Consider the following 19,000-nt stretch of genomic DNA (forward strand, 5'->3'; position numbering starts at 1 on the left):
CACTTCTGCTTAGGAGACAGCAGTTACTCTTCACAGAAACATTGCTTTAGGATATTTTATTATGAAGGTATAATGTGGTATGAAAATGCTTCAAATTAATATGATTAATTTAATTTAGGAAAAAATTTGATCTGGCTTACTACAGTACATTTCCAGATACATTTCCTCTTTTTGAGAAAGAAAAAGTTTAAAGCAATTGTTCTAACAAATCTTAGGACTATCCTTTAACTGCATTTAGATTTAAAGACTTCTTATATTCCATAAATATTTCATGGAGAATTTTACAAAGAAAACATGCCATTAGTTTGCCAGCTTTTAACTGTACAAGCAATTACTGGAGTTATTATCCACTACACCTAAAACACGAGGCCAAACAACCAAGTTGACAAGTATTTTTCTTGAAACTACAAGCTAATCATTCTACCCATTACAAATATATAAGAAATAAGAAATATTAAAGGAGTTCAAATTTCTCTGTATGTATTATTCATTTTTGATACAGCTGTTATTTCATTGATATTACTATACATGGCTACATGAAGTCATGGCCTGCATGAGCAACTCCATGATAGATATGATAAACTAGATTTACAAGTTTTATGTTCCTACAACATAAATTCATTGGATATTTTAACTATAAAAAGCTGGAAAATTCTTTCAAAAACAGAGATGCACAGAACTGCAGCTCCCCCAACAGCACGTTATAATACAGGCAGTACATATAGAAAATAACTTTAATACAGAGCTTGTTATTACTATGGCAACCACAGCAACTGGTTTTCAAAATGAATAATAGCTCTGTTAGGCACTTCATTAATTTTTTTTTTTTTTAATCAAACACTGCCCTTAATCTTCTCAATGGAACAAAAAATTATTCTGAATGCTGCAGAAACAGGAAATAAAGTCCAATCCACCTTTGTAAATACAGGGTAAGATCCTTTTCAGAGCCTTTGCTAGAAAAGAGTAGGAAAGTACATCCTGTCTGCTACTTTACATAAGAAGTCAGAAACAGAAGCAGATGAGGTTGGTTTTACAAGGTACAAGAAAGCAAGTGATTAGGAAAACTAAGGCAAAAAGAAGAATATTGAAATTGCCAAGACCTGCAACATACGAAGCCAGTGATCCAGTGATGTAAATGAAAAGTAATGGAGAACAACTGTGGCAGCAGCAGATGTTGTTTCTCATAGTTCTCCCAAAACATCCAAATTCTGTGCAATATCAACTGTTTTTATTTTTACACTAATGCCATTGAAACAGTTTCTAACTTTTCATGTACAACTAAGGGAAAACTTTTTATACCCTATTCTGAATGTTAAAAAAAAGGCAGCTCTTAAAGATTTGATTATGAGTCTTCACTTCAGTGGTTGCACTGGAAGTATTATTTAGTTTAGCTTTACTATAGGTTCTATTATATCAAATTCCTGTATAAGGCCAGCCCTTAACCTCTAATCCATGTAAGTTTTTCTCAGTTAACTGCAAATATACATCACATCCAGAGTAATTGTCCATTGTGGCTAAAACACACATGAGGGCAAACCTAACCAATAATATGCAACAGGGAGGTAGCACAGCACAGACATACACAGTGAAACTTGCTCCACTGTGTTTACCATCCCAGACAAGTTTTATGTACTTCTTCCAGTTCTGGGCATGCTGCTAATGAAGTAACAATGACTTATGTTCCAACATTATTAATAGTGAAAGAGATGTTGGCAAGAAAACCTAAAGGATTAATTATACTTCCTTGAGCCTTTGTAAACTGATTTACAAGCTGTGCCACTCATGACAACATGCACATTGCTGATCTTGATGCTCAAAAGCTTCAGGACACACAGCATGTTCACAGTTCTCAGTAGTCTTGTTGGTGACATTCCTGCTAAAGTCCCACCCATGCCACCAAGTCTGCAAAACATCATGCGAAGAGGCAAAGCTGCTCCCTCAGTCTATGACTTCAAGAGGGAACACTGACCTTCTCACCCATGTATTTTACTGGATAATACAGGTTTCACAAAGTGTTAAGTTCAGCTTTCACGATGCTCTCAGGTAAGGAAGGGAGATGGCACACCAAAAACAAACCAATAAACAGCCATACAAACACAAAAACTACAAGAACACTTCATCATGTAATACTTCTCTTCCTCCCAGTTCATCCAGACTAAAATACCCCTCTTCACGGTATTGTTCACCACATGGCTAAGACTCACAGACTGTTTTTGAACACCTGATCAGAACTCAGTGCAATGATCTCCTAAAAATTCTGCTAAAACTTTAACAGACACAAAAAACCCCTTTTAATTAACCAGTCTTGTAATCAGGAGTAGAATGCTAACTCTTTTCTTTTATGATGATCAGTTAGTTGTAACTACCATGGCAATTTTTCTATGTACACAGAAATTTGAATGAGAATTTAGTGTTTGGGGTTTTTTTAACAGTAACCCCTTCACATCAACTGAACTTAGGGGTCCCACTGTAGTTCTCTACATCCAAATCCACTTGGGAAAAGACACAGTACAGAACTCCACTCTTCATTAATGGAGCCATGAGTATAACATAGGAGTTTTAAGGACTGTGCTAAGAGCACACTTCTTTTTGAACAGATCAATAGTTTTAACCTGAAATGTTCCCTGTGGACATCCATACAAAAAGAAACAGCTTAGCCTCTAAGCTATTCTGATACTAACAAAAATCCCATAGATCTCCTATTTATAGACAAGAAGTCCAGAACCTCAGAACTAGGCTCACCTGTGTAGTTCACAATGCCTCTTACCCATTTATTAATTTGAGTCATACTTGAATACCAAAACTCTTGACAAAAAAAAAAAAAGGTAAAGCTTTAGGTGACAGGCTCCTTTTTCAGAACTGAGAAAAGAGAACGATTATCTTGCTTGTTAACAGGAGCTGCAGCTGGTCTTACTCTCTTTTTTTCCCCTCAATAAAAACTTAAATCAATGATAGGTGGTGTTTGGAACACATAAGAGTAAGGAGTCTTCCCTCAAGTCAAAATTAACAAGTCCTTGTTAAAAAACAATATTAATCTAAAACTAAACTACAGTTCTTCTGCAAGCCTTTGATACAGTCCCCCACAACATCCTTGCCACTAAAACTGGAGATATTTGTTGTCAGTTCCTTATCCAAAGAGTTGCTCCAAGAGGAAGCCAGCTCCAAGTGGAAGCCAGTAACAAGTGGTGTCCCACAAAGGCCCACAGTGGGGCCAATGCCATTTAGTGTCTTCCTCGATGACACTGACAGAGGGACTGAGTGCACACTCAGCAAGCTGGCAGATGACACCAAGCTGTGACACAGTGGATTTGTTGGAAGGAGCACATCCCATCCAGGGAGACTTGGACAGGCTGGAGAGGAGGGCCAAGGCAAACCCCATGAAATTCTACAAGGGCAAGTGTAAGGTCCTGCACCCAAACTGGAGCAATCGCCAGAATCAGCACAGGTCTGGAACTACTATGTCAATCTTAACAAAGGAAGAGAAATGCATCCTGAAGAAACAAACTATGCAAAATCTTCTCAAAATTGTTTCAAGAATCTATTATCATCTAGTTACAATGAAAAATCATAAATTAATATCTTTAGATTGAAATATTCCACCAGAGCAGTAATCAGAATAAATGCTTACTATTAAAGGAAAATACAAGTTATGAGACCAACCCACAGAAAACGGGAAGACAAAATACTAATCCTGCAACAAGTAACTAAAAAGGGAATAAATAATGGATATTTAACATTCATTTCTTTCAGGAGACTCTGAATTAATAAAAAAAGATATTACAAAATCTATTGGTACAATACTGCCTGGTTAATAATCTTTTTTATTAGCTAAATAGGAAAGCACATTTTGTAGATAAAAAGCTAACTAGAACAGAACAAGCATTAGAGAGGACACCTTTTGGTGATAATAATTTGAAAAGACAGATATGACTAACAGCACATCACATGAAGCAGCAGTAGGACACATGTTAACTTTATACTATATATCAACAAACTGAAAGAAGAATAGGTGCTCACAGGATCAACTACAAGTAATTCACAGCTGTAGGGGGCATTAAAATTCTAAATTACATGGATGTACCAGGAGCACAGAGATAAATCACTGTGTAGCTTAGTGCAGATAAATTAATGAAGCTGGGAACAAAATTAATCAAGCTCATTTCAATTAATGCATTTTGTAAAGTTATTGAAACTCTTCAATAGCACCAGTTTGGCAAGCAATTTTATAGGACATAACAGACTGGTTACAGAATACTAGATTTATGAGCCATGTTAGATCAGGTTTAATATAAATCTACAATGGATGTGACCATGAATAGGAAAATCCTATTTCAAGTTGCTGCAACAATACAGAAGACTGCTGTGATGGGGAAAAGAGATATCTAACATGATATCTAACATGTTTTCTTTCTGAATTTAATCTCCAGAGAACCACTCTTGAATTCTTTTATTATAGCACAAAGAGACAACCACCTATTGTTACAAAATAATCTGAGATTACAGCATTTTAAATCCTGTAAAATTATGTAATTAGTTTTTGCCACCATTGGATAAATCCAAAGTTCAGCTATTCTTTACAAGTTCTGTAAGACTTCATAACATTATCCACCACTTCCATAGCAAAAGGCTAGCTAAAGACAGCACCCAACTCAGCAGCCTCCAGTACTCTCTGAAAAGGTTTCCTTTTTGAGATCTGGTCAAAAGGAGGAAGAAAAATAGATGAGTTTTTAAAAAAGTACCATGGAAAGTGCTCTTGAATGTGTACAGCAGCTGGAGTAAAATTAAGATGGGAATACTTCACAATTCTCATGGGCGCTTTTACAGGGCCTTCTATTATTTTTATCAAGGTAGTATGCTAAAATTTCAACATATTTTATTCAGCTTGGGATTTGTCATGACTAAGTAGGAAAAAAAGTGACTCTAACATGCAAAACAATTTTACAACTTTAGAAATTATTTGGTTTGACTCTGAAATAGTACATGTGTTATGCTGCATAACGGTAGCAATACAATGTTTTGAAGCTTTATTAAATGAAGAGAACAGAGCACACCAGGTTTAGCACTGGTTCTTATTTTACTTAAACACATTTCTCACATCCAATTACATACTAATTAGCCATATATGTGTAAAAAACCAGAAAAATAGTTCATCTGAAGATTAAAGCACTTCCTTAATGCCTTTATCAGCTAATTTTTTAATTTATATTAGTAACCCATCATACATCAGCTGTGCTGAAGTTGCAAGTATGCAATAACTTGTTTGTTGCTTTGTCAGATTTTATCAACATTGCTTACATTGTGTTTGCACAGTAAACATCTCCCTAAAACATTTTACAAGATAACTAAAAAACACAAGTTTGACAAAAAGAATTAAACTTTAATTGGAAACCTGATAGACACAGCAGTATTGTTCCTCTAATATGTACAAATGGTCTGTGAAGGAAAGAAAAATTTCTTCTCAGAAATACTACCCCCAAACTGCTTTGTTAAATTTCTGTTCCCCCCACCGTTAAAGCAAGCAACTGTTTGCAAAAATTCTGCAAGCCAATCTTCACTTAGTAATGCAAGGTCCATTACAAGGAAAGACAAGACCTGAAATTCAGCAAATCTGCAGCAAACTGACTGCAAGTCAAGCATAAACACAGGATGATTGCATAAAACCGCCGTGAATTATTCCTGCTGAATAAGCTGGCATGCACTAGCAGGAGTGGGCAGCTATGCAGACAAACAGACCCTACAGCTACCCCACAGCTGTCTCCTGAGCTCAGCCATCCTACCAGCTGCCCCACTCTGCTTCCTGACCTGCACCCACACATCTCACTACCAGCTAAATGACAGGGGTCACTCCTCGAGTCCCCATCCAACCAAACTGCTTCTTACAACAGGCTCCTTCTACCAGCCCACATTTCTTGCAGTAACTGCCTATTTCCACGAGCTCAAAGTAGCCAGCCTGTGGACCAAACCCAACTCCAAAATCTACTAGTGGTTTCCAATTACTAAAATAACCTTCACTTCCAAATTTATACACATAATTCATCTTACTGAGATTTTTCTTGTGAAAGAACACACTCTTTCACACCTCTAGTTAGCATACACAACTAGAATTGCATTTTACACTATCTTTATAGGATAATTATTCAAGTGTGACTCAACGGATTTCAAGGTCATTTGCATTACTTTGCATTCACAGTCAATGTTGATTTCTCTTGTTATGATAAGAGAATATGTGCATGACGTAGCTACAAGTTCCATAAATTAACTTACTTCTATTTTGTTTTGAAAGGACTTGTTACATAATCTATTTCAACAAAATGTGAAACTATACCAAGAAAACAAACACAATAGAAATACTTGACTTCGGTTTACTTCTACTTCCAAGCAAAACCAAGCCTAATACTTGCAGAAATTAAGAGAAATATTTACAAAAATGTCTCCATGTCCTACTAACTTAATTCACTGTGACAAACAAAGCCCAACTATTTGTGGGTCTAACACAAAACATATACATACCACATGACCCCCCACACACACAGACAGAATAAGCCATCTGCACCAGAAAAGCCACCTATTCCTATATTACCCACCACAAATTTTAGCTTGTAGCCTACTGCCTAGCTTCTACCTTAGTACATTTCCAGTATTGCTCTGAAGAAAACAGGGAAAAAAAAAAAAAAAAAAAAAAAAAAACAAACAGCACAAAATCACCCCAACAAAAAAGTCCACCACACCACCACACACAACCTGTAACACTTTCCCAGGCTACTGATGTCATTATAAATCAAGAATACTTTTTAAACATAACCTTCACTGTAGCACAGAGCTAAACCGAACATCTTCCAAAAATGCATACATAAAAATGTATATATACATGCACCCACCAGATTCTGATGAACTGTGCATACAGCAATAAGCATATGTATATTTGCATATATGTGCACACACACTTTCCCTAACAGATACCAGGAATTCAGTCCAAGCACTACTATCATACATGATCTACTCCTGAGAGCTTCATGACCATCAAGAGCTGGCATGTCATGAATAACGAGTCCATTTCTTTCACTAAAACTATAATGTATTACCTGTAAATAGATATATGTGCTATTGGACATATTCCAGATACAAAAGTCAAAATATTTGCATTAAAAAAAATTATAACTGGGTATAAAATTCTATTCACACAACTTCAAACTGTACTTATCAGTTTGTACAGCAAGAGAAAGAACAAGCTTCCTACATCTACAGATGTAGAAAAGGCATTATTTAGTGGTTTGTACAAGAAATAATATTGAGAGCTTACTAGATATTTTTCACACTTTGATATCAAAGAAGCATATTCATATTTCACTTTCTTACATATATTTCAGGGTGAGATTCATAAAGTTCAATAGCAAAAAAATATATATCATTTGTTTTATATTGACTAAGTTCACCACAGACAGGGTGACTGCATTCCTAGTAGGACTGGAAATTTTCTTCTAAAATTATTTCACTTTAATCCATAAATCTGATTTACTGGTAAAGTACTCTAAACTAAATAGACAGCAAAAGTGAAATGGATAGGTTTAAACTGAATTCTGTCTTTCCTCTGATTTTTCAACCTGATATAACCAAGATTTCCACTATCACAACATTCTTAAGCTACGAGTTCCCATGTCAGTCACAATCACAAAGGTCACAACATCTGATAGATCAAAGGGCTAAAAAGCAATATTTGATTACCACTTTCCAGTTTATGTAAAATATGTTTTAACATTTCCCTTTATTCACAGTTGCATTTCATAAGAATGTCCTATAACTCACTGAAATGCTCAGTCTCATGCAGTTATTATAGTTACCAAAATTGTACTTCCCCAGCATCAATCTGACAATAAGACACAGCATGGGAAAAAAAGAAATAAAAGCTACAACTTGGACTGTATTACATTGAAGAAGCCTCATGACAATGACCAGGCAGGAGAGCATCAATTCAAGAACTGTAAACATGCAATTTCTACTTCTTTCTCTAAGCTTCCTGGAATGGTCTACCTTAAAGACATTTTCCTTATCCATTATTTTGCCCTCAACTCCTAATCACCAAGTTCTCCAAATGGAGTGTACTAATCCTGCTTCAGATTCTCACTTGGGATACAAAGCCATTTGATTCTGTGATACCCTCTTGGCACTTGTATTGACTATTCAGCAGCTAAAATCCAGTAAACAAAGGGAACAGTCAAGTTATCTGACAATACATTTGTTTTGCCATTGACTTGTTGTCAGCATTCACAGATGAGACACAGAACCACTGTATCAGCCTGTGAACATGAAGGCTCAGAGCAGACAAGCAGCAATACTTACACGCCTCATCGTTTGTCACTCCTACTTATTTCCAGGCATGAAAATCACACTTCCATACAAAGCTGTTCCATTATTAGGCATTAACAATAAACACAGCTAATTATACTGAGGGGCTTTTTTCTACAGAGATTAGTCTGCTAGGAAGAAATAATGTGAGAAAGAACAAGAACCCATCAAACACCCTATATATATCAGTAGGATGTATGCAAATCACTTATTAAAAGCAGGAGTGCTACAAACTTTCAATTTCATTCTTTCCTTTGTAAGATCAATTTTCAATGTTGAAAGGATGACATCCTAACCAAACCATATGGCAGGAGAGTACATTAAACAGGAAAAGTCCACAGTTTAGGAATAGTTTAGATGTAATTCATAGGTCCTATGAGAAACACTCACCAAGATCTGTATTTGGGCCAGCAAGGAGCTGCTTAAATTTGTCCAGCCGAGACGCTTCTCTCTCAGTTAATGCAGGAGTAACTGAGGTACTGCAGTCTGCCATTCCACTTGCCAAGGGAGGTATGCAAGTTTGTGGAAGTGACTGTGACCTCTGCATGGAAGAATTTTCACTAGCATTATCTGAAGGGAAAAAGAAGTATGGCAGTTAGCCTTGGCTAGTGAGAAGATTACTAATCAGTTGAATTTAATTTGTAAATTTAAAACAGAATTATGTTTTTGGAAAATGCAAACTCAAGTACAGCAGATGTTTGGACTTCAAATTACTTGGATTTAGCAGAAGGAGCATTTCTCTTTGAAGCAGCATTCCACAATTAAAATACATTAGAGATCATATTAATAGGAAGGCGTATGGATTTCTAAAATCTGTGCTACAAAAAGCTGTTTCCATTCTCCCTTACATTCTTAATAAAAAATAAAAAAACAACCACTGAGGAACCTCAAAATTATTGCAATTGAAAGCATATATAAAACCATGGAAAAGAGGGTGAATATCCCAGTCCACCTGCACGATTTTCTCCTGCTTTTCAATATATTTTAATTACAATTTAATTATAATTTTTCACAATAGTGAAAAACAAAAACAAATAGTGAAAACAAAAAAAGTTTCGTTATTCTTCCCTCACAAACATGCATTACAATTTCATAAGGCATGCAGTCTTCCTCTCAAATAAATCACTAGTGATAAACAGTATTTTCCTGCAATATTAATAAAGGGTTGGGAAGGGTTTACTGTCTTACAGGGGCAAATATGGTAGCTCTCATCCTTTAACTCCAAAGATCTTTTTCACTTCTCAACATACCTAATGAACTTGATGTATGGCCTTCACTGACTGATTTAACAAGCCTATTATCACCACATGCAACTGGAGTCAGCTGTGCAAATTCCTCTTGTTTTTCTTCCTGTAGATGTTCTTCCTGAAATTTATGCTGTTCTTGTAGCTTGCTGTGATTCTGAATTACTTTGTGAGCTGTTTCCATGACCACTTCTGTATTTAAGTTCTCAGCAGCTATTGCTAAGAGTTCATCATCATCATCTCCAAGATCCCAAGCATCACTTGTGTTACTTTCAAATTCTTGGAAGGTGCTGACTTTCTTCAATTTCACTGGAGTTGTAGGTGGCTTTGAACCTGGTTTTATCAAGCTGTTCAAAAACAAATAAACACTATTTAGAAAACTAGTAAAGAAGCAAAACACTCTGGGTAGGACCAAACCCTGAAAGTTCATAGCTGATACTACATAGGTAACAAATATTTATCTCTCTCCATGCATGTTGCCACTACATCCACCCACAGTGACATACAGCTAAAGAAATCTGAAAAAAGGGGCTGTAAAAACTGACACTTTGTTGCTTTGAATAGAAGCGAAACAAATCTTTCCTTCCCTTTTCTTAACAAAACAAAACCCAAATAAAAAAAAGGACTACCCCCAAAATCACATGAAAGGATTACTACTAGAATAGCTTATAAATAGGGCACACTGCACTGCTCTTGCTTCATCCATGTCTGCAGATTTCAGCCCTTGCAATGCAATTGCTGCATAACAGCACAGGAGCTGAAATCAAGCCATGGTCTACTCCTAAGTCATCATAAGCAATCATGCAATACAATCACTGTCATAAACAAACCAAGTCTCACCTTAAAACTCATTAAATCTATCATTCCTTTTCATCTTGGCATGCCAGCATGGATTTCCTTCAGAACTTTGCTCTTCTCAGAGGAAAGATATTTCTTCCAGTTACTGGTCTAAGTGGACCCTGATCAGCTCCCAACCTTTTGCCCCTCTGTCAGCATCAGTGTGAGATATGAACCAAGTACCCCTCCCTAGCCTGGAACTTGCTCTCACTTACAGTAATGCAGAGCAATCACATCTCCATTCAGAAGTGAGCTAAATAAGGTATAAAGATGAGAGGGTTTCTTAGTCTGTTCTCAAGAAATAAAGAAGTTACTGCCATTAATTTAATTGTGCTTTCACAGAATGGGTAAGATGGGAAGGGATCACAGAGGGTCATCGGGCCCAAACTCCCTGCTTAAGCAGGGTCTTCTGGCACAGAATCACATCAAGATCATTCTTGGGTTTGTTTCTGACCTCCCCCTCTCTCCACCTGGGCTAGTTTTTCTTTTTTTCTGTTAAGACAAGGAAGGCAGGACTGCAAACCAGAAAAAGTTCTTACCCAGTTTTCACAGAGTATCAGTTATAATGTTGCTGTTATGTCCTACAGGGAGTATCTTCCCTAACAGGTGCTACAACACACTTTCACCTGACTTGTCATCACTGTCTAGAACAGCAAGGTCTTTCTCTAGTTCTGTCACTTCAAGCTATAAACTTCCAGTTTTTGTTACTGGGTCTCTATACCTCAGTATTTTGAGCCAATTAATCTCATTTCTTTTAATTTCACCCTCAGGATCACACATTTTAACTGCCTCAACTCTGTATCATATGAAAATTAACCAGAATGTTTATTTCTGGTACTATCTGAAACCAGCCCTTGAAAAAATTTAGTAGAAGTATGATGTCCTTCCAACCAAATACTTGTCTTTGTAACGCTATTTTTTTTACTTAACCACAATTTCCTATGTATAAAGAATTAAACATAAGTAATAACAGTTGGCAATCTATGTTAGCTAAGATCTGAAAGATCTGATTTGTTCCTGCAAATATGGTAACCATCAGGAAGTCACAAAGGAGAAGTTAAAAGAGGGAAGTCAAGATTATGACAAAAATTGAAAAAGGAAGATGAACAGTAAACTTTACAGCCAACAGGAAAAAAAAGAGAAGACAGATGAGACACAAAACACTTGGAATATTTAAATATTAGGTTAACTCACGTTCCATGCAATAATGGGTCGAAAGGTGGATGCTGAGCTCCATACACATGTTGGATACTAAAGGAAAACAAAGAGAGTTACCACAAAAATAATATTGTAAAAGTTTCTGTGTATTAAATAGTCAATAATAAATAGAACTGAAATGTTCCAACAGTTGTCTGTTTCAAAAACTAAAAATAATGAACCTGCAATTGATGTGCATACTAAGAAGTAATTTAATAAAAATCATAGATTTGCTAAACAGGAACTCTGTGAGACCTAAGCTAAGGCTATTTTATTTTTCTAACCAGGAATTAAAATAATAAATAAGTTAGACTCTGCAGTAAGAATCTACAAGAATTCTCTACTCAGATTTATCATTTCTTCATCTTTTGCAAAAAGTTAAAAATTCTCAAAGCAATATCTATAGAGATTTAATCTTCTACGTACCCTTGTCACCCAAAATCCAGCCAGACAGTTCTTAACCATTACTAAAGTACAAGGATGACAAAGCTACAGAAAAATGCAGAAGGTGACAGCTTAGAGAATAAAAGCCATAGGAGTACTGAAAGAATGCTTTGAAACAAGCTGCCAAGGACAGATTTACTCACTAGCCTCTAACACTACAAAATAGCATGTTATTGGGTGGAAACCAAAACTAGATAGTTTGTTTTTTTTTTTTGTAGTTTGTAGATACAAACTACAAGTTCATTACCTCCCAGTTATTGGTTATAAAACTATTCTGTAAATAAAAAAAAAAAAAATGCCACAGAAGACACATCAAGACTTACATGTGGCTTCATATCAGAAATTATTACAACAGAACTCTCTAATTGTAAGAGAAATAAATCATATTTCATTATGATTATAAATCTTATGCAACATTAACAACTACCCAAACCTGTAATAAAAATCACATAGAACAAACATGCCCTCCTGACACACCAAAAACTATTTCCAGACCATAAGGATAATTCCAACCTTAGTAAACCTGATCCACCTGATTTATCTGATATAGAACCAAGCCAAAATGACCACAGTCAAAACAGATTTTAAGAGAGGCTTAGATTTCCACAAGAGCTGCAGCATTAACACCAGTGAAATTAGCCCTAGGAGTGACTGAAAATGGTGGTTTACCAAAACTCTTAATGATTTTTATGTGATTCCATGGAAATCAATTCCCCACCAGCCTTTCCACAGAACCACATGCCATCCTCTCCACAGGCACATCCCTGCTCTAGGCCCACATGAGGGTCAGGTGTCACTGCCCATTTCCATACACATCACCTTTGCCTTTTCCTTACATCACTCTGAATACCTGCAATGCAAATCCACTCAAACAGAAAGCAACAGTCCTCTCCATATCATGAAAAAAACGAATTGAAATCAAAAGCACATTCTCCACAGTGTCCTTGTTCCTCCACAAGCCTGCAGTTGCCTGCAAATTAACTGCAACCATTTATAGATCCTGTGCAAGGGAGGAAGGCCAGAAGTGTTTCACCCTCAAGAGATTCAGCAAAGTTACAAAGAAAACATAGTAGAAGAAGGACAACAGGTGGACTGAAAAAGTTAGTTTGTAACCAAAGAAACAAAACCACTCCCAGTTAGTGCTTATGGGTAACTGCAAATGTAAGAAGGTAAATGATGAGCAAGACCACGTTGCTGAATTCACATAAAGGGTATAAAATACAGAGTTACTGTCCTCTGAGAGCCACAAGTACACATAAAATACAGAGTTACTGTCCTCTAAGAGCCACAAGTACACATTATTCTTACAAAAAGAATACAGAAAACTATACTGTGAGAACAATTTAAGGATAAGACCAGAGAATGTTATTGTTAAATAATAATCTGAACATGTATTTCCATGCTGATGTAACAGTCAAAAGAGTTAACACGACTTTGGGGATCTATTCCCTGGAAAATCTTGAATGGGACAATGTGCTCGTAGCTCTTTACACTACAACAACGACTGCTCTGCTGCTCACACTTCAGATGAAAGCTGAGAAATTGACAATGTTTTGAAATACACAGCAGAAACCAAAACACGTCTCTATGCCTAGAAAATACAGCTTCCTACAAAGCATTTCAAAAATCTCACAACTAGTATCAAGTTTCAAAACATCCTAACTCGGCCCTGCTGAGAGCTACATTCTCCCACTCAGCATTTCCTGGCGAACACGTTCTCACCATCACGTTAACTCCTTTAACCGCGGTGGCAGCCTGGGAGCGCACATTCGGACAATTACTGAACCTTTCTGACACAGCTGGAACCAACACATTCGGACAATTACTGAACCTTTCTGACACAGCTAGAACCAACACATTCGGACAATTACTGAACCTTTCTGACACAGCTAGAACCAACACATTCGGACAATTACTGAACCTTTCTGACACAGCTAGAACCAACACATTCGGACAATTACTGAACCTTTCTGACACAGCTAGAACCAACACATTCGGACAATTACTGAACCTTTCTGACACAGCTAGAACCAACACATTCGGACAATTACCGAAAAACCTTTCTGACACAGCTAGAACCAACACATTCGGACAATTACTGAACAACCTTTCTGACACAAATTACAACCAGCGCTGACCACCACCCATCTCCAGAGCGCTGAGCCAACAAGGGACCCGCGGCCGAGCAGCGACAGACCGGACCCGGCCCCTGCGGGGAGACTCAAGGGCCCGCGGGGTCCGGCGGGGCAGGAACGCGGTGTTGGGGTCACAGTGGAGCGGGGCGGGCACGGACGCCTCCCCGGCCCGGCACCATACAGGGGCCGGCCACGCCGACCTTCCGCGGCTCCTCTCACCTGCCCGGCACCTTCGCGCCGCTCCGCTTCCAGAACTGCTTTCGGCCCCCGTCGCTCGCCATAGCGGCGTCACCTCATCCCCCTCCGCTCTCCCGGCCCGCTCCCTCAGGCTTCACTCCCCGCCATTCCCTTCCACAGAAGCACCACTGAGCGCCGCCATCTTGGGACGGGAAAACAACCCCGCGCCTTATTGGCCCCCCGAAGGGGCCCGGAAGTTTGAGCCAACCAGAAGTGAGATTGCTGCCGGGTGGGCCCGCTAGGGCCAATCGCAGCGAGGGGATGCTGCGGGCGGGTGGTGGGGCCCCGGCCCGGTGCCCCGTCAGGGCTGTGCCCGGGGTGTGCCCGGGGTGTGCCCCGGGCAAAGCTTTCCTGTAAATCCGGAATTGGTTCTCGGCTTTCCGAGTGGGACGTTTTCAGACTTTAGTCCTCTCTGACTGAGCCGTACAGAGCAATTCCTCAGAGTACTCCTCAGAATGCAAAACTTGCCTTGTAAATGGATGGTGGTACTAACTGAAGATCGGTGGGCATCGGTTTATAACAAAATCCATCACATTTTTTCTACTTTTATATTTTTACATTTATATCCAGTTATTAACACAGTGAGGACGGGGGGAGCAGGGGGCCTTGAAGCTTCCTCTGTTTGAAAGTCCTCCCATCATTGTACCCATTTCATTTAAGGCTTTGGGATGATACAACACTGAGGGGTTTTACACGTATCTATCTGTACATTTCCCAGCAATACATCACTTCATAGGGATACATCACTTCTGCCAAGAAAATAAGTCTGGTTTATGTTATGCTTTCAACCATGGCTTCTGAGAAACAAGTGCTGAATTACAGGATTTTTTGCTGCCTCTCAATGCAATTTATCATCTAATTTAACATATAAACAACTGTTCAGGGAACATCCTGCCACAATTAAGCCAAAAAAAAACTGGCACATAGTACAAGACCTGATCTGCAGTGCAACCTTTGTTCTTTAGTATGTAATTCATGTGTAAGTCATTTCTTAAGAATTGAAAAAAAAGGTTTCCTTCTGCTTTGGGATTTACTTTAGCAGTTGCCTTCTAAAAAGTGACAAAAATGAAATGTTTCACAGATCTTGCTAGATCACTGTCCACAGGTGAAAGCTGTAATTTCAATGCCTTTTATAGATATGTATGCTGTAGAAGTATCACCTTCTCCATTTGTGTCCTTTAAGTAGGATTCATCTTAAACATTCTGGACTTTGAGTATCATTAATGGAAAACATAAGAAAAGCAATATGATTTATGTCTGCTAGCTAAAGGGAGATGAAACCTGCAAAGTCATGACTGGAACTTTGTTTCATCGTAGCTAGATAAATTTCAATTATACTTGTTGCTGCTACAATACAAACATGAAGTGCTTTTCTCTTGTGACAGTCAAAAAAGTGATAAATCCATAAAACATACACTCCATTGTTACCATTAAGATGGATGTTAAAACTGTGTTTCAGTTCTTTTTATTTGTTCATTGTTGATATTTATCAAAGAGAAACACAGATTCAGCCTAGCTAGCCCAAGCCATCTGTGATCCTTATGACAGTAGACCTGAGTCCTGAAGTGACACCGTTTAATTTTTGTGTCAGTCTGATGCAGCCATGTGGAACTTCTGGTTGATTTTAGCAGTGGAGGTTTTGCTGAGATAATCAAGTCAGAACAAGGGTAACTGTATTATTAATATTTTGTTACATTAAGTATATGTTACCTTGTGCCTAGGTTTTTAATTTTTCAGAACTTTGTGCTGGAAAAATTGGCTGTTGCACGGATTGTTCCCTGAATAAATCTGACTTGCAAATGGGACTACATTTGTATCAAGAACTGCAAGTGCCCTCCTCTGCTACTCTGAAGGGCTGCTGCCAGTTTGAGACCTGTGGGCCGAAGTCCTACAGAGCTGGCTGCTGTTGACTTTCAAGAAGGCAAGGGTACTGTTTGTATTCCCTTCCCATCCATTTTTATATTTTCTCCTTAACCCGAGTCTCGTTTTATCCCTGGAACAAACCTGTGTTGCCAAGGTTCTGGAGATGCAAGGGATTTGGAAGGAGGAACCTTTCAAGACCTCACCAGGTAAGTTAGGTGCAGTTCTCCATGCCCACCACTCGAGCTGATCTGGCCACAAAGAGTGTGTCCTTGAAGAGAACTTATCACATGGTAATAACTGAGTGTCACAAGAAGGTCAGTTCGCAGCTATGGAAGGAGGATTTGGTCTGAACATGTGTTTCAGCAGTGTCATTGCTTAGCTTTACAGAAATGTGACATGGGCAGCTGAGGGTGTGCATGGGTTCCACTGCCAGTCTCTTTGTGTTTGAGGAGAATTGCCAGTGTCCAGGTGCTGACATTCAAAGAGTGCAGCAACACTGCAGTCACTGCTGGGACTCACTGCTGCTCAGCACAGTCCTCAAGAGCATCCCAACAGCCAAACCAGCTATTTCAGTCCTCAAGAGCATCCCAACAGCCAAACCAGCCATTTCAGTCCTCAAGAGCATCCCAACAGCCAAACCAGCCATTTCAGTCCTCAAGAGCATCCCAACAGCCAAACCAGCCATTTCAAATCTGCACATCTGTATTAACTAGGCTTTGCCTCATGTATTACTCAATACAGGAATATTTCAGTACCATTTCTATAGGAATTTCTGTTGTTTCAGAATAATAAAAATATTAAAATATCTACTGGAGTATTTGTTTTGTTTCATGAAAAGTTGTATGTAAGAATTTATAGTTAGGAAATGGTCTGTTGCCAGTATGGTCAAATAATGTCTTGAGCTACAGGGTGTTTGGTAGACTTCTTCTTTTCCTTTTCTCCCCTTTTTTCCCCTTTGAATTTTTTTTCCTGATTTGTATTCCTCTTAACTTGAGCATTTTTCAAAATCAGGTAACTGCATAGAGTAAGTGATTGTTACTGAGGGTGCTCAGGAAGTTTCTGTACATTCTAGAATCTACATGTGTAGGCATTCTCTTGGCTGACCAAAATTAGGAGTGTTGTAGCTTGCACCAGCAGTGCTTTGAACAAAGTAGTCACTGAGATGTTTATTTAGTGTGTAGCTCCTGAGCTGTGCATCCAGGTGGACATTCAGGTTAGGTTTTAGAAGTTTTCCAGAACTCATGTTCTGGAAAGCTTCTGCTGTGCTGGTGTGGTTACACAGCTTTCTCTGTGGAGGGGCAGTGGTGTCTTGGGAAAATTAAGCTTTTCTGACAACAGATGTATAGTATAGATTGGTGCTAAACATAGTTAGCTAAGCTGACAACAGCACTCCTCTGCTAACTTAGCTGCACTCAGAGCAGGAGGATTTGCAGATAAAGTTGCATAAGCTGGGGAGTGCTTTTTCGTGCTGATCCTTACGCTGCTGTGTCAGCAACTGCGAGGTGTGGCCTAAACGCACTCTGCAAGCTGACAAAGCCATGTCTCTACGTGTGGTGTTTTCTGTTTGCTTTAGTCAATAAGGACTTAAGTTGACTAAGTCAACAAAAATTAATGAAAAGTGAATTCAAATGAGACACTTCCATGCTGAAGCATTATTTTATGCACTTTTTTACTGTTCCAACAAACTAGTGGAAGTTCATCTGAAGAACATAAGGCTTTTTATGGTTGCTGGTCGCTCTTTTGTCTGGTCCGTGGGCTTGCCTTTCTACCAAGACATTGTCTGCATGTACTTTATTGTGAATATCATGGAAGAAACAGTTGTTGAAAGTAAAACTGAGCAAGTGGAGTGAAGTTACCAAGCAAAATCAGAATTCAGGTAGAATCAGAGAGAGCAGTTATTCTTGGGTAGAAAACAATCCCAGAGAGTATAGTACTTGGTACTTGATCCAAAAGATATGAGGCAAAGTAAGATAAAAGGAACAAGCAATCATGCAGAGACAAGGAAGAAAGAAAACAGGGATGTTAAAAAAGAGGGATAAGCAATAGCTGCATTCAAAGAGGTTGGACGTGGTCCAGCAAATCACACAGGCACAAGACCTCTGTCAGGGCAGTGCAATTTTTCTCCAGAAAACTGGAGAGGAAAAGAGAGAAGGAATCAACATGGGAGAGTAATGGCCAGAAGGAGTTCATCATTGAAGACAAGCCATCACTGTAGTATTTTGTAACTTTTACTCTGCAAGTGCCTTTCCTATTACACATTAATTGAAAAAGATTTTGAAAATAATAGCAAATTTGTGAAAATACGTTTACATTGGTAATGCAGATGTATAGAATCATGAACACTCATACTCTATATCAGTGAAAGAAGATTGTGAGACAGAAAAATAAATAAATAAATAAATATGTGCTGGTTTGGGGTAAATGTCTTTGTCTTGTTTCTCCATCTAGAAGAGTGATTGATGTGGGTAGTTTTCAAAAGTTGTCATTCACTAAAATATTAGTGGCAATGCTCATGTTGACATGTCATGCATTTTAGGTGAAGGTTTTTTGCTTTATTTTTGTTTGTGTCCACACATCAACTGACACAGCCTGCTGGGTGTAGCCTGGCACTGCACTCTGTGCCCAAGGACTGCTGCTCATGGGCAGCCCAGTGGATGGAAATTCTCTTTGCTGAAGTCTCACACAATATGTAGTTAAGAC

At 38.4% G+C, this 19,000-nt stretch overlaps 1 protein-coding gene across 1 annotated transcript in view; it reads right to left on the reverse strand.

Annotated features, from left to right (window-relative positions):
* Nucleotides 1-14,597, reverse strand: part of TBC1D22A (TBC1 domain family member 22A) — a 140,993-nt gene extending 126,396 nt beyond the window's left edge. The window contains exons 1-4 of the mRNA XM_058804668.1: nt 14,420-14,597; nt 11,619-11,675; nt 9,594-9,934; nt 8,734-8,913 (exon numbers count right to left, since the gene is read on the reverse strand). Coding sequence (XP_058660651.1) covers nt 8,734-8,913; nt 9,594-9,934; nt 11,619-11,675; nt 14,420-14,481 — 640 coding nt within the window. The 5' untranslated portion in view covers nt 14,482-14,597. The remainder of the gene's footprint in view (nt 1-8,733; nt 8,914-9,593; nt 9,935-11,618; nt 11,676-14,419) is intronic.
* Between the last annotated feature and the right edge of the window lie 4,403 nt (nt 14,598-19,000).

This window comes from Ammospiza caudacuta, chromosome 5, assembly GCF_027887145.1.
Source record: "Ammospiza caudacuta isolate bAmmCau1 chromosome 5, bAmmCau1.pri, whole genome shotgun sequence".
Classification (NCBI taxonomy): domain Eukaryota; kingdom Metazoa; phylum Chordata; class Aves; order Passeriformes; family Passerellidae; genus Ammospiza; species Ammospiza caudacuta.